Source organism: Phoenix dactylifera, chromosome 3 (assembly GCF_051530095.1).
Source record: "Phoenix dactylifera cultivar Ajwa chromosome 3, Ajwa_hap1_PhDact_Kaust_v1.1, whole genome shotgun sequence".
NCBI classification, from domain to species: domain Eukaryota; kingdom Viridiplantae; phylum Streptophyta; class Magnoliopsida; order Arecales; family Arecaceae; genus Phoenix; species Phoenix dactylifera.
In genome coordinates, this window is record NC_143192.1 from 49,894,508 (window position 1) to 49,915,189 (window position 20,682).

Genomic DNA, 20,682 nt, shown 5'->3' on the forward strand with positions numbered 1-20,682 from the left:
TCATTGTAATGGCTTACAACGCTGTCATTTTAAACCTTGGTCGCTATACATGGAGAGAGAGTTTTTCAGCTGGACATGGGTACAGCATGCAATCTAATATTTTTTTACTACTATTTTCAAATAAAATATGATACATTACTAGAAAAGCCTGAGATGAAAAGTGATGTGGGAAGCAAGGTTCCAATAATAACAGCATTATCATGTTATTGCAGACTTTTACTATATATATTATTGACTATTATACTGTTTATATTAGTCACTATGCGTTCAATCCTGTGCAATATAAAATTATTTAATATTTAACTAATATACTATTATAGTGATCGTGAAGCTGAAAATAAGGAAAAAGAGCTAAAAATAACAATGTTTTTGTCCAAATTATTATATACTACTTAAAAAATGCTTTATTCAGGTGAGATAGAACTTTTCGAAAGAAAACCTTTTGACAATTGTGAATTTTTAAAAAAATAGTTTATCATAAAAACAGTAGTTACGATGCTAAATTTATAAGCGGCTGCTATCATTTTCCCTGCGATCATACATTTTGTAACTCAAGGGTGCTGGAACCCTTGTAGCGGGAAGCCCACGTTATCATTGTCCACAACGAGATAATTTCAAAACATTGGTTCGTTTCAAAAACTTGTAACATGAAGATAGCTTGGATTTAGTCCGGTGAGGTTAAGCGACCAGGATTCTCTGCGGTGCGGCCTGCGCACTATAGAATACCATGGATACCCGTTCTCATATGAAGAAGATGGATGATCATCAAATAACGTATGCAGTGTATAATACAAGATGCGCTTGTGGACTATCTTTTGATTTCGGCTATCTATAGCTGCATAGCACTGAGCATCGCAGAACGTTGCAGATCATACAATACATAGAATTACATATATTGGACTCCTCCTAAGATATGATTTATGGTATCCTCATTTTTTGGGTGCTCTACAGAAAATTTCTAAAATCTCAAATCTCTCTCTCTCCCATGCTAAATCTCTAACAATCTAGGAAAAACGTTTTTTTTTTCTCCCTCTCTAATTTGGTTTAGGAAAACTATAAGGCTGGTTTGCTTAAAGTTGAGCGAGAACTTGCACAGCGTACCGCTCATCTTGGATTGGGCTGCACATCCTTTGAACCCGGATTACTTTCGATCGGCCCGTCAAGAAACGTGAAAAACTAGGGCGCAGTCCAAAAATCCCAAATCCCGCCGCCCTTTCTTCTCTATCTCGGACGGAGGCCCTTGGCGCTCACTCCTCTCTCGACTTTCATCGAGAAGCCAGTTGAACTCAACTACGTAGAGTACGAATATCTATTGCGTCTAATCGGTTTGTTTCCTTGATGCGTCTTTTATCTCCACATTTTGGTATCATGACACCATTTAAAATTTTCGATACCAGTTTGCAAATTAGAAAGAATATGACAGCTATCTTGTATCTATCTGCTAGTCTCATAATTTATATCGTATCATTTCAGTGCAGCATTGTCAATTAGATTATAAATGGAGTCATGTATGTACGGTTAATGTCACGCCCCCGCCTGCGCGAGGCACGTGAGGCACCTAGTGGCCACGTGGGGGCCACATGAGGGGGGACCGCGGAGCTCCCCTGCCAGATATTATCTAGTTCCGGGGCTTCACGCAAGCATCCTTCACCCCTCCCCGGTTTTGTTTTCCACCCAAAACGCGTCTGCAGGATTTGGAGACACCCGCCTCATATGCCCAGGCTTTGGAACGAGTCTTTCCGATGTGGAACTATTGGGCCTCACACCCTTCCCACCATCAGACAAGAGCCGTCCTCGGCTCTGATACCATTTATAACAATCCAGAACCTCACCCAAAATGGCTAGTCAGAAGTTATTATTTGGGTTCCTTGATCCTGTATAAGTACCCAAGATCTACCCAGCGAATAACCGATGTGGGACTAAACACACGCCCGCACAGGTCCTCACATACTCCCCCCGTTCAAGCCCTGACATCCTCGTCAGGCTAAGGGTTCAAATCCATTCGAATCTAATCACAAACACCACGATCAGCCTGTGGTTAGTTCCAATAGATCCGTGCTGCAGTGTCCCCTAGTCCATATAGGTTATGGGCGGGGTCCGCTCTGATACTAATAGATTTCACGCCCCGGATCCAGACATGATTTTTTTTTTAATTTATATTATGTGCCCCCAAATCCGGTTTATGACATGGCCGTGCTATTGTAGGTTGCTGCCCACAATAACACGCAGCCCATAATAACAATTTTATTTCATAAAATAAAACCAAATTCGATCAAATCTATTGACTAATCATAAAGAAGCAAATACTAAGCATCTAAATCAAATACTTGAGTTTGCAATATTACAACCCAAACTTATTAACATAGATACTTCTAAGAGTCCCTGTAACTATGCTTCAACTCCAATTTTCATTCACTCTTTTCCGCTCCTAATCGCCTTAATTATCTGAAATAAATAAAAGAAAACAACAGGAGGGGTATGAGCTTGCTAATCGGTAAGTAACCATGTACTATCTTATTAGATCAAGTATAATTTTTCTCATGCCAATGCATCATTTGAAGAACTTATCAGAAAATAAAGCATTTCATAGATAAATTATTCAAAACAAGTTATAAAGCAAATTATGCTCCAACCATGCAAGTTCATAAACATGACAATGCAAGTCATATAAAAATGCTGCCATTCATCCATACTTTATAAATCTTACTCTCAGACGGATGTGCTGCTATGGTCACTATAATCCCGTGATAGGGTTCATATTCGTAATCGACGAGTTTTATAACTTATTCTTATTCGTTACCAACTTTAACTCGTTGGCAGAGGGCCATATTCGTTGGATGCTAGCTCCAGGGGGTCGACTGACCTCTATTTCTAGAGGTGGGCATAGCTATCTGAGAGTTCATAAATCATTCTTTCTTTTTCATAATCATGCTTTCATACATAGGTTGAAAAATGACAAATGGCATCGTAATGTATAAAATTCATGATTATGCCACAAATCTTATTTTCATGCAATTTATCATAACCATAATTCATACTCAATTATTCATGAAGGATGCATTTTAGTCAAACTCATAAATCACATGCAATCATATGCTTGATCCTGCTTTTAAGAAAATACATCATACCAAATATATTTTTCATTATTTTATTCTTACAATCAAACAATAATTTTAAATCAATAAGATCAGTGCTAGGGTTACTTACCTTGATTCGCTCACGAATCTCTAGCACCAGATAATAATTTCACTGTACCTATCATCATCATAGAGGACAGATTATCATTTTCTATTTTACTTTATTTATTTATTGTTATTTCATTTCATTTAAATACATCTATTACCTTAATTCTCTATTTATTTTAATTATATATTTATTATTATTAATATTTATTATATTTTTTTCTTTCTTTTTTTCCTTTTTTTTCTCTTCTTTTCTTTTCTTTTCTTTTTTTCTTCTCTTCTCCCGAAGCTTCCCCTCTTCTTCTTCTTCTTCTTCTTCTTCTTCTTCTTCTTCTTCTAATCTCTCCTTCCCTCTTTCTTCTCCCGTAAGGGGAGATCGGGCTCGAGAGGACCGAGCAGCAGCCGGCGACGCCCCCCTCGGCCGACTGGCGGCACCCGCGGTGCCTACGGCCGGGCCTGTGGCACCCGCGGTTGCGGCCGGCGTTCCCCGGCCTTCGGCGCCGCAGTCGCAGGCCGCGCCTGCGGCCCGTGGCCGGCGTCCCCCAGCCTCCGGCGCCGCAGTCGCAGGCCGCGCCTGCAGCCGGCGCCCATGGTGAGTCCCCTCCCCCCTTTTTTTTCTTTCTTCTTTCTTTCTTTCTTTCTTTCTTCTTCTGTTCACCCAGGGAAAGAGGCGAGAGTCGCCCCCTTTGTCCTACCAGAAGGGAGAAGGGGAAGGGCTCCGACCCGACTGCAGCCCCCACCGACGGCTGGCGGTGGCTACGGCCGGAGTCGGACGGTACCTGTGGCCGAGAGCTGGCAATGCTGACGATCACAGGTACACCTTTTTCTCCTCTTCTTCTTTTCTTTTATTTCATTATCATAAGGTAGAAAGGACACAGGATTAGGGTTTACCTTGCTATGAAGAGAAGCTGCGGTTACTCCCTCCGGCGGCACTGATGCGAGCTCCAAAACCTAGCAGCGGAGGAGGGAAAGGGTTAGAGACAGAGTAGGGTGGAGAAGGAGAAGTGCTTGGTGGATCTCAGATGCAGGTCAATGGGGGATTTTAGAGAGAAAATTTTCAAATTACCGCCGCGATTTCAGCGGCGGTTGTGCGGGTTCATCGGCCATTCAAATGGCCGCCGCGGATCTCGCCCCTGTTACGCTCGAGAAGGTGCAGCCAAGGATTCCGGCCTCTCCTTCGGCTTGGGCCTCACAGTTAATGTGGACTGTTGGGGGAAAATAAACAGCCCCAAGGCCCGTAAACCAGCTACCGGCGTCCGACCTGAGCACGTCTGAACTGAAAGCGCCCGACCTGACGCGCAACTTTGGTCTAAGCACCCTACCTCGGATGCCTGGCCTGATGCCCGACCAGGCGCGCGACCTCGGAGTTCGCCAACCTCGGAAGCCCGACCTCGCCGCCCACCCACCACGGTCACATCCTTCTGAAGCTTAACCAGAGGCCATACCCTGCCATCGCCGCTAACAATTAATGCGCATGACCTCTGCGGCTCACTCAACAATTAATGCACATGGTCTCTGCAGACCCTCAGCTCACTCAACAATTAATGCACGCGACTCCTGTTATCTATGGACCTCAAGCTCTTCACGGCAACTCAGCTCGGCTACGTCCGATCCGTCATGACAGCTTCCTAGCTCCGACCTAATCTCACACGGCAAGACATTAATATATACAATCGTGCATTAATTCCGACGACATGCTCAATCATACGGTAATTTCGCCTCGTCATGTCACAGGTAATCCTATATCTCCCTATAAAAAGGGGGATTGGACTCTGAAGTCCGTGTGATATTTTTTCTCCCCTCTCACTTTTGGAGATGCTTGCCCTCTCTGACTTAGGCATCGGAGGGCCGGCGCCGGAAATCCCGGCCACCGGCTTTTTGCAGGCCCCTCGCGGAGGACGCCGCCCGTTGACGGATCGCCGCCCGCTAGTTCTCGCTGGAGCTCCTCCTTCCCAGTGGACCGGTCGCCCCCGGCTCCAGTTTCCAGCAACATGGACCATGTAATTACACAAGATATGCTGTTGGATTTGATTTATGCGAGGATCTGATACTATATTCTAACTGAAAATTATCATCCCGACCCAAAACACTTCTTGATCATATATGTTCACATCAATATCAACAGAAATGGAAATATAAATGAAGCCATAGTCAAAAATTATGGTAATTATATGCAATGGCATCATCAGTTTCTTCTGTTGGATTCATCATACAGAAGAATATAGAGACAGATAGAGATAGATGAAGTAGAGGGGTGTGGTTTAGGTATTTTTTGAGATGGCTCCAGGACAAATTTACGAAACATGAGGCCAGCACTTTGGATTGTTCATAAAGTTGCAGAACAGTGAAGGCCTGAGAAAATAAAGTGGATGCGCCAGTATGAGAATGATGTGATGGTTTTGGATTAATACTAGAAAGGATAAGGTAAGAATTAAGGAATGCGAGAGAAGTGCGTCAATTCCACTTGTTGGTGACAAAATCAAGGGAGAACCGACGAAGATGGCATGAACATACACAGACTAAAGTGGACCTGGTAAAAAGGAAAAGCTCAAGTCTTGTCGGGTTAATTGTATTGGTAGTGGGCGCTTACTGGTCTGATACTAAATATCAGCTCTTATTAACTATGCTTTTCTAAGCTGATATAAATTGATATATCTCGGATATCAGTTAATATGATTATCTGTTATCTATGGCTTTTTAATCTCTTTTTTACTATCTTTTCACGGCTTTTTGTTTGCTAATATAAAGGTGCCAACTAGTACAATTGGTAAAACAAGACATTGGGGCTTGGTTTCAATGACCGGGTTGTTTCAAATATCATTCTTCTTAATCGCGAACTCTATACTCCTAGAAATTAGTTTCTTGAACTTGGATATTTCTTGAAGAGTTTTACTTCTACCATCATCAAGCACTCGAAGGCAAAGTAGCTTAACATAAAATTTCATTTATCTAATTTTATATCGTTTTTTCCTCAATAATTGTATTTGCTGTCCATGCAGCTCTAAGCTTGCAGGTAGATGGTTTTCTATTGGATAAACCTGAATATTCAGATTAGGTGTGGCAGTACCTTTTTGTGTCTTTTGTGGACTTCTAATAATACAAGTTTATTGCTTGGCCCAGTTGATATGTGTTTCAAAATGTAATTAGTAGAAAGGAAATTTTGGCTTAGAAAACATGTTACCTTGAGGTGAGGAAAACGACCTCAAGACACTTAAACAGTAAATATATGCATAAATTAAAATCTTTATTAGATAAAGCAAACATGTAATCTTTATGGAGAAAATCAAGTAGTATGAAGTATCAACTAAAAAGGAAAATCATTTTATAGCCTACAGTTTCAAAATTGTAATTCTCAACAATCATAGTAATCCAATTACAGACTATTTTACTAGATGTTGAGTTTCATTTTCTCCCTCTTTTTTCTTGTTTTCTATCTCTTGGTGCCGGAGCTTTCAGTCTCCTTCTGCGTTCCAACACCTGTCCTCATTCATTTACTTCAAAAAAGTTGAGTTCCTCAATCTGCAATGCTTGCACTTTCAAATTTCAACATTCATTCGTAGTTTTGATCGACATGCCTCCTTTTCACTGCCAAGCCGGTTGCAATATATTAGCTGTATGATTTGTCTTGTCCTATAGCTATATAGGAGTGTGACTTGTCTTGTCTTGTAGCTGTATAGTAGTTGTATTATTAAATGTATCTTAGCTGTATCTTACTTGCACACAGCCACCCTCATCTATAAAAGAGAGGGCTATGACACTGTTCCGATTATGAATAACAGAGCATAAGCTTTTCTTCCTTGTTTTTCTGTCCTCTTCATCTCTCTCTCAACATGGTATCAGAGCTATGGAGATCCTGAAGCAGTCCTCTTCATCTCTCTCTACTCTCCTCTCGTAGGCCACCACCGGCCCCGTTTTCGTATGGTATTGACTATGAAGAGACTTTTGCTCCGGTAGCACGTCTTACCACTTTTCGTTCTTTACTTGCAATTGCAGCTGTCAAGCGGTGGAGGATGCATCAGATGGATGTTAAAAATGCTTTCCTCAATGGTGATTTAGCTGAGGAAGTTTATCTACAGCCTCCTCCAGGTCTTGCTCATCCTCCTGGAAAGGTTTGTCGCCTCCGAAAGGCGCTTTATGGTCTCAAGCAGTCTCCTCGCGCTTGGTTCTCCAAGTTTAGTTCAGTCCTTACTCAGCAAGGTTTCACTCCTAGTGCATATGATTCTGCACTGTTTCTTCGCCAATCTGAGGCCGGTATTGTTCTTCTCTTGTTATATGTGGATGATATGGTTATTACCGGAGATGACGTCTCAGGGATTCATGCACTTCAAAAATTTCTTGGACGACAGTTTGAGATGAAGTATTTAGGATCCCTTAGCTACTTTCTTGGTCTCGAGGTGACATCCAGCTCAGATGGCTACTACCTTTCCCAGGCTAAGTATGCTTCTGAGCTGATATCTCGTGCTGGGTTGACAGATAGCAAGATTGTGGAAAGTCCTCTGGAGATGAATGTTAAGCTTCTTCCCACTGATGGCGAACCATTGATAGATGCGACTTTGTATCGACAGTTGGTTGGTAGTCTTATCTATCTGACTGTTACACGCCCAGATATCTCTTATGCAGTCACATTGGTCAGTCAGTTTATGCATGCACCGCGTTCTACACACTATGCAGCAGTCTTACGTATTCTCCGGTATGTTAAGGGTACATTGTTCCACGGTCTTTATTTCTCAGCCCACTCTACCTTGGATCTTCAAGCCTATTATGATGCTGATTGGGCTGGAGACCCTACAGATCGTCGTTCTACCACCGGCTATTGTTTCTTGCTTGGTTCTTCTCTCATTTCTTGGAAAAGTAAGAAACAAACGGTTGTATCTCGCTCCAGTACAGAGGCTGAGTATCGTGCATTGGCAGATACTACTTCTGAATTCATCTGGCTTCGATGGCTCCTCCATGATATGGGTATTCCTCTGACTAATGGTTCCTCTCTCAATTGTGATAATATAAGTGCTATGCAAATTGCTCATAATGATGTGTTTCATGAGCGAACAAAGCATATTGAGATAGATTGCCACTTCATTCGGCATCATATCAAGCAAGGCACTCTTCAGTTGATACATGTTGCTTCTGCAGATCAGCTCGCTGATATTTTTACGAAGGCTCATCCACCAGGGCATCATCGGGATTTGGTTCACAAACTCAAGTTGGCATCTTCGTTACCATCTTGAGTTTGAGGGAGGATGTTAGCTGTATGATTTGTCTTGTCCTATAGCTATATAGGAGTGTGACTTGTCTTGTCTTGTAGCTGTATAGTAGTTGTATTATTAAATGTATCTTAGCTGTATCTTACTTGCACACAGCCACCCTCATCTATAAAAGAGAGGGCTATGACACTGTTCCGATTATGAATAACAGAGCATAAGAGCGCATAAGGGTTGAACATACAACAAAATGTGGCCACAGGTTATTGCTGAAAATATACACTGCCATACATTATTTTTGCTTCACTGCTTCTTTTAGCTGCAGATAAATTTGAATTCAGTTCATGAGGTATGGTGAACTTTCTTCACTATCCTTGTCTGTGAACTGCAATTCCAGCAGGTAAGCTTTCTGAAGTCCTTTTTCCGGTGCTTCTATCCAAGTTAATTTTAAGGGAAATGACTCTCAGTCAATATATGCCTAAATGTCTTGGTTTACTTGTTCAGAAACTTCAAGCGGGGAGAAATTTAGAGCTTCCCTACGTGCTTCTCAAAATTACTCTTTCAAAGTCATTTGTAAGAGTGAATTAGCTGCACACAAATTTTCAAAAAATGGATTATATTTCTTTCTTTTAAACATCGAGTAAATGTAGTAAAGATGATTTGTAGTCAAGCGAACATGATAATTAAGGGGGTGGTCTATTATTCTAGGGATCCCACTAATCCTAGAAATGCTAGATCTGCCACAAAGTATACTTATAGTAGTAATTGTACTCTATAAGGATGAGGTTTATGATCCCCACCTCGTGAAGAAGAACATAAAAATTTTGTAGCATGCAAAGATGCGGTTGATGATCCCACCTTGAGAAGAAGGATGCGTAAAGGACACGTATTAAATGTTTGTGGAAATCTGATAGTGTCGACCATGTTGTTCGTGAGCAGATGGCTTGTATCCAAACAAGAGCTAAAGTTGCATCTTAGCTCAACCTGTCATACTATTCTATAGTGAAGGTATGATGAAACCAGGTTGAGGGCTAAAGTATCTAGATTTTGGATGGAGACCATCTTCTTGGATGACAGCTTGGCTCTCGGAAGGTGGAGGGTTGCCATTGGCAACATCTATCTATCCATCTGCCTTTCTATGTATATGTCTATATATCTATATATGGCCGGAAGTTTTCAAACATGCTCAAATTTGGACTCGTTTAGTTTGTCAAAAAAAAAAAAAGGGAGAAAAGTGTGGTTAAAGGAAAAACAAAAAAATATTTCTTATATGATTGGAATTTTTAAGATAGAGAGATGAAAAAATAGTATTTTTATGAGAATAAGATTTTCATATTTTATGAAAAAGAAAAATTTATAGGAGACATAAAAAGCTCGGTTGGAAATTTGGTTTTTGTTTTTTTAAAAATATCTTTAAGCTTTTTTTTTTGGTAAAAAAAGGGAAGAAGGGAGTGAGGAGAACTTCACTTGCATAGCAACCCTCACTGGAGAATGTTCAATACGGGCAGACAAGTTTTACTCATAAGCCCCACGTATGAATACATCATACTAGCACCACCTAAGCAACCGGTAGATCAGATAGCGACTCCACCGAGCAAATCAGGCGGAGGGCATCCGGTCCCCACATTTAATTTATGTCCGTGCGTTTCGAACCTGGGCTACTTTGGTGGAATCAAAGCTCTGTTCCCACCGTGCTACCATCTCGATGGTAATATCTTTAAGCTATCAAAATTTATGGTTGAGGTCTTTCTCTTTATTAAAGATATAATAAGTATTTTATTTAATTTGTTTCAGAAAAATATATGTTTAACTATATATAAGTTACTTTGTAATGTGCCATTTTTATTATCAACCAAACATGCTAAAATTATTTTTTTAGATATTATAATTTTTTAGAAAAATATTTTAGTATTTTTTTTTGTCAACCAAACTAGTCCAAATTGGTTTCAGGGACCATGGGGCTACCTTGATCTTTTGTTGAGAAAAGTGAAGGCAAAAAAACAGAGAGAGAGCCCGTGAATGGAATCTTAGTAGTCGCTAGATTGACGTGTTTTTTGGGCCAATACCTACTCATGACTAGGATCATCGATTGGTTGCATGACATGAAAGGCCTCATACGTGTATCCAATATCAAAACCACTTGATGTACCATCAAAGTTCATCAATTTTTACGACCAACCAAAAAAAAAAAAAAAGGACAGTCCAATTTTTAACGTACTAAAATCATGCAGAAGATAGATGTCAATTGCAGCGTAACTTCGACAAAGGGGTCCTCAAAAGACTATTAGGTCATGGTGCCCATGAGTGTACTAAGCTTTCTTAGCACTTCCACGTGAACTGAAAACCGTCCTCGTTGGTGCAAGCAATGGAAATCCAGGGCGCCCACGGTATGAGGCTCTGTCACAAGAAAGGCTTATGTGCCCCCCACCGGACTCCCATTCCATGTACCGAGCGTCACTCTTTATACTATCCCGCACACAACGGCCAAAATTCTCGTCAATAGTACGATTCCATTGCCTGCCTGCTCTCTTCCCCCCCTCTCTCTCGGCTCTGGTCCCCTGGGCGAGCTCCATCCATGGCGTACACAGCACATGTATCCTCTTGTTGGTTTCGTGGCTTATGACTTTTGGCCTGTCAGCCATTTTGTTGCTTCATATCGCCGATGGCGACGGCATTTCATCGACCACTTGTATTTATCTATCCGTTGCTGAATTTTTTTAATCTCATCTGTTCTCAGGTAAGTCAGGTTGTGAAGAATTGTTCAGTTACTCATGAAATGTATGGTTACAAGCAAGACTCATGCACAAATGATACCCTCTATTATTGGTGTCGTCCAAATTACTTGTATGAACAGTAGTCAATATTCTGCATGTGTCGGTTCCTTCTGGTTTAGTTGATTTGTTTTTTATTAGCTTTTTCTGAGCGCTGTATTAAGTTCCTACCCTTTGTGCTTTTCCAGAGCTGTTGTAGGGAATCGCAACCTCGATCCGTACAGTGGTTTAAAATAACAGCTGCTTTAATATTACTGTGACCGCTGTAATAGTTCTAGTGGCCGACATTGCATCGGAATGAGATCCATTTCTTTCTACGGAGGCCGCTAATGCAATGGGAATTATGGCAGTAACTTAATCTGGACACGATTTTGAGAATAGCCTGTTAATTATTGATGACAATTTGGTAAATCATGAAGATGCTAACCTAAAGCTATATGAGCCGCGATTTTGCTAAATAGCAACAATGTAATTTTGCTGGTATTGCTGAATATCGTTTGCTAAGAAATTTAGTCAGCGACTGAATTTGAGAAATACTGGTCTATTTTCAGTTAAAATGGTGAAGTTTGTCATGATCACCATTGAGAATTTTCTTTTTTTTTTCCTAGGTTATCTCAAGCCAGTTGTGCCTTACGTCTGTGGCACCATCAGGGATAGTCGCCATGTCATCCATGTCAGAGATGGATGGCTTTTTTCATATCCATGGCGTACCCATCTCCAACATGAATGACGTAGCGGTTATTCATGGTGGTAGAGGATTTTATTTGGTGCAAAAGCTGCACTGCACCACAATCATCCGGCTCTATGAAAAGAATCTCATCTCTATTCGGTCCACTCGACACATGAGAGAGAGAGAGAGAGAGAGAGAGAGAGAGAGTACATTGGTACAGTGTATTCTACAGTAATACCCAGCCAAATTCCAAACATTGCCCAGGTCCATTGTTCAGTATATGTGGTGGTGTCTTAGTCCAGAGCTGCACGTTATTGCGTCCCTGCTCCATCCCTATCAAGGGCACCTGCAAGTCAGCTACGGGACGACTGCTTGTTACCTGAATTGTCCCTCTTTTGGTACTTGGTCGAACTGCTTTCATGGCGTGATTGGATGCTCAGAGGCAGCATGCTGGGCTTCGATCTTTTTTTTTTTTGGTCTAAATGCAACGCCCTGTTGGGTATCACTGTTCCGTAGCAGTGTAATTAGGAAAAACGATGGAAGTAGGTAAGAGATATTGGTAAGAGCAGACTATTTCATGAACTTTGAGACACTGTTCAACTTATGAAAAGCTAGTTCCATTATCCAACTAAAGAAGTAGCTTCGAAGCACTAGGGATTGAAAATCAGAGAAAGGGAAGGATCAGAGAAGAGGAAGAAATCGACAAAATGCTAGCGTTGAAGTTTCTTGGATATTGAGATCTTCTAGAAGGTGTCTTGATCTACCTCACAAATTTTGGCATCACAAGATTTAGATTTTCTGTTCCTCTTGATTTCCAACTCTATCATTTAGGTTTGTCTTTTTTTACCAATATAAGAGATACCACAAAGTAAACTGGTTGCCTAACTAGCCAAACAAATATAGTAAAATCTTATTAATAGGTTCGGCGACTCGATATGATAACAGATCCGTTCTCGACCCATAAAAAATATTTTCGGTAAATCAGGAGAATTATGAGGTTCCACTATAAATATATCTCAAAAGCATCAGCCACAAAAAAGCCCCCATGGATGACCAAACAACATCAGCCATGTAAGTAGCTTACACTAAATAGATTCCAAATTGGTTGGCTAGAAAGTCGCCGTACCAAGATGGAATGCAATTCATATGTACCCTTTGTACCTTATCTTATCCTTCTACTATTCACGAGTGTACCCAAACTCATGCAGCAGGTTGGCAGGCTCCAATCCGACAATCTACCAGAGGTTCACTCTCGCTACAGGTCATTTATGTAAGATAAGATGGACAGCTCGGATTAACAGGTTATTGCTGCACTCTATCGACCATGAACTCAAGAAATTCAGATGTTCATCAACTTTGGCATTCATTACGGGAGACACGATTCCTATTTTCCTCTCCAACTTATTTTTCTTTGTTCCTTCGGAGCATTAAACGCTCCCTTCTCTCCCCCTGCCAAGATTCCCTCTTAAAATGGCTATACTCTCTTAACCTTACGTGATGTTGCTCAAATGAGACCGAAATGCAGTCAATCTGTTTGGCAAGATGCTCCTCCAGGTGCTTGTGAATAGGTACATATTGGTTTTTCTTTTTTTCTAATTAAACACACACACACACACACACAGAGAGAGAGAGAGAGAGAGAGAGAGAGAGAGAGAGGGGGGGGGGGGGGGGGGGGGGTAGTGACTCCTGAGTGTGGATGATTGCCCCTCCCATTGACGTGTTTCTCGAGATGGTGTCACATGGATTCCCTGACAAGTTGGACCATGCTCCAAGGCCTTCCCCTAGGGGCCTTATACGGGCCTTCAAACCTCCTCAGTATGGGAAACAGAGTCCACCATGTCCTACGTTTGTCATCTTTTTCACTCATCTCTATCACACCTTTCTCCTCCTGTAATCTTTGTTCTCTGAACATTTGCTCAATCTCATTATTTAATCTCTCTCTCTCTCTCTCTCTCCCCCCGTCTCTCTTTCTCTTAACACACACAGTTCTCGGGTACTGCTCAAGACATGATGGCCTAGTTTTTGGGGAATTGGGATTCGAGAGCCTCAGGAACTCCGCTTGCTGGAATGGAGGACACCAGAAACCTTCTTCTCGTGTCCAATTATTTATAATTGTATGCTCATAGTATAATCATCAGGGCTAAAGCTGGCTTGATGCTTAAACACTTTAAAAGTAAGCGCCGTATTGGGTTATGCGTAAAAGGTCCATTTGCTCTCTCACCCTTGCCAAGTGATTATAGTTAAACCAAGTACTCGTTTAAAAATAATAATCTCTCTCTCTCTCTCTCTCTCTCTCTCTCTCTTGTCCCAAGAAGATGGGCCTACCTTACGTTACGCTATATATCTACAAAAACTATAATATGTTCCTACGTTCTTTGCCGATAGGTTTCCCTGGAAAAGCCGGTCCCCAACCCTTCCGATATTGCAATAGCTTAGCCCCATTGGCCATCCTTTGGCAAGTATATATCCTTCTGCTGTCGAACCTCTATCAGTGGAAAAAGGTCATGAAGGCCATTACATAGGAACCTCTGTAGTGGCATGCTCATGAGACATGCATTCATATTGATCGAAGACTGGAGTGCCAAGTTACACGTTGCCTTAACTAGGGTTCAGTATGTAACCATGAGTAGTTTCACCAATTTTGGACATAGACCTTCTGCGTTCCCCCAAACCCCCCCCCCCGCCCCCCCCCATGAGTAGAACCCTTGTTTTTTGTTTTATGCATACAAAATGTGCTAAGATTAAAAGTTAAAAGTTGGTCTTGCATTGGGCTTTGGCTAGGTTGAGCAATAGTCATTAGCCGTTATCAGACAATTTTATGCATTCGTGGTTATACTAATCATTAGATTAGAAGCTAGAGAGTTGATGGTTAATGTTGGTCTCACACTAGCAATTTATATTTCACAGTTCTCGGAGTCTTCTCATCTCGTTGGCACTACTGTACGTAATTGGACAATCATATAGTAATTAGATTAAAGGCTGAACGCAGAAGGTTAAACCTAGGCTTGCATTGCGCTTTCAGTAGGTAGCCACCAGTGGAAATGGAACCCAAAGGCCTCGTCCTGGGCCACTACAACATCGCACGCTTTGTTCGACAAAGCTATCATATAATTTAAAGCTTGGATGTTGCATTGGGTTTTTGGGTTCGTACTCATTTATTATTTCGGCGCTTTTTCTGGAGATACTGATCATTTCCTTTGAGATCCAAGAAGTACAGTTTGGTATGGAGATGGTTGCGTGGCTCTTTTTAAGTCATCTCTCACCGCCCATGTGCTCTCTCACCTCCTCACTGATATTTAGTTTTGAGAAAAAATTCAGAGTGGCTATTATATGGGCAATTACCAGCTTGCTTTGTTGGTCCCGTGTGCATTAGCATGTGGTTCTTTGGGCCCCCACCTCAGCTCAAGACAATGGGTTGCAGTCACTTGACAGTATCTCTGGATTTGGGAAACCAAGGGGGTGAGGGTAAAGAGAGGAGGCTTCTCCTTTTTCCATCACTTTTTTGAAGCAGAAAAGCTCCTCTCCTTTTCTGACCCCTCACGTGTAATCTTTTCACCACCCTTCCATTTCATCAGCTCCCCAGCCCTCTCTCCACCCTCCGAAAGAAAAGTGGGGTTTTGGTGTCAAATGTTTTGTAGCGTTATGTGATCCATGGGAGCTCTCTTGAGCTTTAGTCATGGAGGCCAAGAGAGGAATTGTTAAAAAAAATATTAAGCTAAGGTGAAAAAGGGTGTAGACAGCACCACTAACAAACGCACAGAAGGAGAGCACCATGACGCTAGAAGCACTGGCTTCTAATGAGCTCCCCACGTTTCTCATCTATGACACCATCTCCGCCACCCCACTCCACCACCCTGAGGCCTCCTCGACCCCGAGCCTCCTCTTCGACGAAGCCGGCGGTGGCGATGGAGTGAGCTCGTTGGGCCTCGCTCACTCAGCGCCGGCGATGTTAGGGGGCTTAGCGCCGGCAGGGCAGGGGCGGAGGAAGCGGCGGAGGCGGCCGAGAAGCTGCAAGAATAAGGAGGAGGCGGAGAGCCAGCGGATGACCCACATTGCCGTCGAGCGCAACCGCCGTCGCCAGATGAACGAGCACCTCAGCGTCCTGCGCTCCCTGATGCCAGAGTCTTACATCCAAAGGGTTTGGCCCTCACCTAACTCTTAGCCCTCTTCTTTCTTCCTTTTCTTGGCCAGAATTCTCACGGATGGTTTGCATGTAAACTTCCTACTTAATTTGGAGGTGGTTCTTCATTCTTGCTGTACGCTTAACCTGTGTTTGATTTAGTATCACATTCTTCTCCCTTCATAAATGCCTACTCACTTTTTAAAATGAGCACCTGGTTGGAATGAACCACTACCGCCCCTCTTGTTTCCAATAGTTCTCTGTAGAAACCTCCTTGGATGCTTAGCTGAAAGGGATTGGTATGAATGGCATGCTGGGAAAAGCAATTGTCAGAATATTTTTCTTCATTGGTACCCAGAAAACAATTCTTTTTTTTTTTCATTAATTCTCTGGAGAGATGTTCTTTCATGACCATATATATGTCTTGGTTTATATATATATATATATATTGATGTTGTCCGATTATGACTACTGGTTTCTAGGATTACTTTTCTTTTTAGTGTAAGAAGAGCATGTAGTTTAAAGGAACCCGCGCGCATCACCCTCTTCATCCATTCTGTTTGTGTATTCTTCTCGTATCCTTAAACAAAGTATGTAGAAAGTGTTCTATTCTACAAAGATTTTCTTTTACTATCCGACCTTATTTGTGGGCACTTGGTTGGATATTAATACATTTAGCACCAAATTTCTATTAATAGTTTTCCTTTCAAGTAAGGTACTTGCTACAAAAAGCAACTGAGTCGAAAGGACTCCCACTTATCTGCGGAGATGCGGGTACTGTTTTGTAGGGCGACCAAGCCTCAATCGTAGGCGGAGCCATTGATTTTGTGAAGGAGCTCGAGCAGCTCCTCCAGTCTCTCGAAGCCCAGAAGAGAACACTCCAGCAGCAGAAGGGCAAGGCTGAGAAAACGCCGAGAATTGAGCCAGGGAGCAGCAGCAGCAACACCGATGACACCGATTCCCCTCCCTTTGCTCAGTTCTTTGCCTACCCTCAGTACGTCTGGTGTCATGCACCCCGGGACTACCCCCCACCGGAGAACCGGTCGGCGGTGGCCGACGTCGAGGTCACCTTGATCGAAACGCATGCAAATCTTCGAATTCTCTCACCAAGGAGGCCCGGACAGCTCCTCAAGATGGTGGCCGGGCTTCAGAGTCTCAGGCTCACCATTCTACACCTCAACGTCACCACCCTGGACTCCATGGTGCTCTACTCCCTCAGTACCAAGGTATGTGCCCAAACTCTTCTCTCCGAGCCTTGGTAAATATCTGTGTCCATATACTTGTACACTATCCTAGTGCTAATTCGCAGCAAAATTCGCACTAGTATCCATGTCAAGGTTTGTGCTGATCTACGGGGGCATGTTGTGTGGGTGATTAGGAAACCAAATCAATGTCGTCTTGATAGTTGGGAAGTGTCAGATATTCTTCCCCCGCGCTTGCCTTTTTCTGTTCATGGTCAATCGTTCTTGGGTGGCACTAAAGTGGTCTCTCATCTATTATCTTATTAGACGGCACAGTTCTTGGATACGATTTTAAAACCAAAATTAGTGGCTAGGTGTTACACCCGAAGTTTATATCTATTAGAAAAAGAAAGGGGTTGTTGTCTGAAGTCTCTGGATTCCTTGGGAGTTGAAATTTCCAATACCTTCCACTTCTCAAGGTGAATTATCTTTTTCCTTTTTTTCCGTTTATATTTGAGAGCTAGCATCATGGCTTAGTTCATTTTGGGGACACACAGAATCAGAGTTCTAATTAGGCTATCCAATCATAAGGAATGACTAGAGGGGGTTCCATTGGACCATGGGCCTAATAATAGCTTGGTCGGATCTCTTTCGGTGTAGCGATATTAATATTATGGAACCCAACCAAATCATGTGATCAGGATCACCCAAGGAGGGATCTGAGGCTGCTATTTTACCCACAGGTTTTGCCCTTTCAGTGATCATTTGGGTCTCTCTTTCTCTGTATGGTATCTCATCATCGGAAGCTCCTCCCTCTCTTGGAAGGGAGATGGAGAAAAGAACGTTGCTTGCTTGTCCTGGTCCTGTTACCAGGGTCCATCCATCTGCAGATGCCCTGTTTTTTTTTTTTTTGACCAAAAAGGCTTGTATTCCTTCTTTTCTGATTTGACTGCTACTTTAGGGCCCATCTCGGATGTGACGTAGATCTTAATCAGGACTAAACAGTCATGTTTGTCAGAAATATTTCATAACTATCTTCCCGACCAAAGTTGTTTAGCCGGATGCTTGTCTGACATTTGCCACGTGAGAAAGGGATGCATGCAATGGTGGTTTTGATGGTTACTTGATTTCAAATTTCAACCCAATGCCTTCTCTTCTCTCTCTCTCTCTCTCGTGGAAACCTTAATTTGAGAAATAATCTAAGTTGAAAAATGAATAGGACGAGGAAGAAAAGTCATTCTTGCGAACGAATTTTTGACATGAAACTCCAGGTGAGCCATCTTAGGTTGAAGTATACTTGTAGGTTTACTTGATATGTAATCGTTGAAGTATTACGTTGCAAATTAGTTTCTACTTGATGAAATTTTATTCTTAGATAGCATATTACCTCTGCCCTCTCTCTCCCACACCCACACATGCATGCAGACAAGCTCATGCACATGGACGTGGACGTGCACGTGAATATCGAAAGCTCTTGGCCAATCTTAGCATCGGATTTTATCTTTCGCAACATCAATAATTGGATCGTGCTCGCACAGATCTCAAAGCACTCCAAACTCTTTCTTCGATTTGTCTGTATAGATCCCGTAGCGGCTGTTGCACAATCCAACAGTGCATATCGCGAAAAAAGAAGATGAACCATTGTTTCGTGAAAGATACAATTCGAACCTAACTATCTTTTCCATGGCGTATTAGATGAGAATAATATATCATTAGTTGTTCTTGAAAAATAAAGCTTTAAGACTAACACAGTAATAAGATTTAGTGCAATAGTCATTTCGTTTTTGATTTGATATCTCTACTCAAACCCCTGCATGACTGGCTCTGCATTGTTAGGAAATCTTCATTTTATTTCTTTCCATTTGTTCTCAGCATAAGTTTGTGGTAATTGGGATGTCTTTACTATTCCATATGATGTAACTTAATAAGTATGGAACTGTGGATATAAACTCTCTTGGGTCCCAGCAACAGAAAGGAAATATCAGTATGTTACAAACCTTAACTGGTGATACACTAGCCCATGCATCAGCTTTAAACTTGGGATTTGGGAATTTGGGCCCAAGGTAATCACTTCCGAGAGCAGCGTCATTAGGCATATTTGTGGGCCCAGAGTGGGCCTTATTTAGGCCTTTTAAAAACTGCTTTCGGTAAATCCTTGGCGGAAGCCCCCCAAAACAATTCAGCTTCCTTTGAACCCGGCCGAAGCATGATTTAGGGCCTAAATTTCGCCCGGTTGGGCTGGCCTGGCCTATTGACAGCCATATGCACATGCATAATCTATCTGTTACGCATATCAAAGGATTAAAAAAAAAATAATGCTCCTATTATATGTATATCTAAGTGGAGAATTTTTTTTTAATGGTGATCTCACACTAATGGCACAAGGTAGTTTCCTTGCTAAGGTAGGGTTAACAATTTTAATTTTCAGTGCCTGCATATACATACATAACATATATTATGTATATGTAAACATTTGTTTTCATATAATGAATTCCTAGATAACTAATGTATAATCATCTGGCAACAATTGCAGGTTGATGAGGGATGCCATCTTACTACAGTTGACGATATCGCCGCCGCAGTTCACCACATGCTCTCCTTGATTGAAGCAGAGGTGTCTGCTCTAAGCCAATAAAAGGGTGCAAGGAGTCTAGGACCACCCTGGGGTTTGAGGGCTCTCCTAGCTCCCGCTTTTGAAAACTTGCGGATTTGTCTACTTTTGTCCTCTGATCTAATGGGCTTCTTTTTCCTGTAAAGCTGGGCGGCTTGTCTACTGTGGGCCCACCCCTATGGATGGCCCAAGATCACGGAACCCCACCACCACTCTTGTGTTATTTATGATCCTGGAATTAGATAAGAGGCTTCGTCTTAGGATTTGAGGGGGCTTGGATCGACTCTTTCACGACACGGACCTGACCCATTTGATGTCTGAATACTTTTATATTTCAAATCTTGGCCCTGGCCCGAACCAATTCAAGCTTAGCTGGGCTGTGAACGTTTTAGGTTGAGGTCTCAGACCTGATTTAGTTGTGCTTGAAGCATCCACTGTACAAAGTAAAACTCCATTTCACAAGTCCCAGGTGGGTAGAATGAGACGTCCCCGTGTTTTCTGTTTTCACAGATTTTGAAGGTAGAAAACTTAAAAACCTAAGAGTCCTAAAATAATTGTAATATATAAATGACTGTATATATTTTTCTTTCGAGAAACCAATATAAACACATGATTTTAGTAGGATCAATATTATTTTCGAAATAACCATCTTTTTCTGATTAAAAGTTATTACTATATATTATTGCAATTAGCACCATTTTACAAGATATTCTGTATATGTGTGTGTGTATACATATGATACAATTTCTATACAAAACTCAAGAAATAAACCAGAATCTAAAATATCATATTGAATTTTCTGTCTCCAGAATAATATTTTCTTCCTGCAATGCTGCTAAAATTGGTCATATGGCTGACCTTTTCTTTCTTTCTTTCAATACATATGTTTTTGATCCCAGCCCTGAGTGGGGGTTCTTGGAAGTGGATGTCGTGTGCTATCGGCATATAA

At 41.8% G+C, this 20,682-nt stretch overlaps 1 protein-coding gene across 1 annotated transcript; it reads left to right on the forward strand.

The window, feature by feature from the left end:
• Positions 1 to 12,797: 12,797 nt before the first annotated feature.
• On the forward strand, positions 12,798 to 20,361 carry LOC103711782 (transcription factor bHLH71-like). Its single transcript, XM_089929755.1, has 4 exons — positions 12,798 to 13,389; positions 14,729 to 15,959; positions 16,730 to 17,167; positions 19,656 to 20,361. The coding sequence occupies exons 2-4, from the start codon at positions 15,594 to 15,596 to the stop codon at positions 19,755 to 19,757; spliced, it is 906 nt and encodes a 301-aa protein (XP_089785881.1). The 5' UTR covers positions 12,798 to 13,389; positions 14,729 to 15,593; the 3' UTR covers positions 19,758 to 20,361.
• Positions 20,362 to 20,682: the final 321 nt, after the last annotated feature.

Coding starts and splice junctions, on each gene's coding strand:
- LOC103711782 (XM_089929755.1), top strand. CDS start 15,594: ATGACGCTAGAAGCACTGGCTTCTAATGAGCTCCCCACGTTTCTCATC. Junction 15,960..16,729: donor CAGAGTCTTACATCCAAAGG/GTTTGGCCCTCA, acceptor ACTGTTTTGTAG/GGCGACCAAGCCTCAATCGT. Junction 17,168..19,655: donor TCTACTCCCTCAGTACCAAG/GTATGTGCCCAA, acceptor CAACAATTGCAG/GTTGATGAGGGATGCCATCT.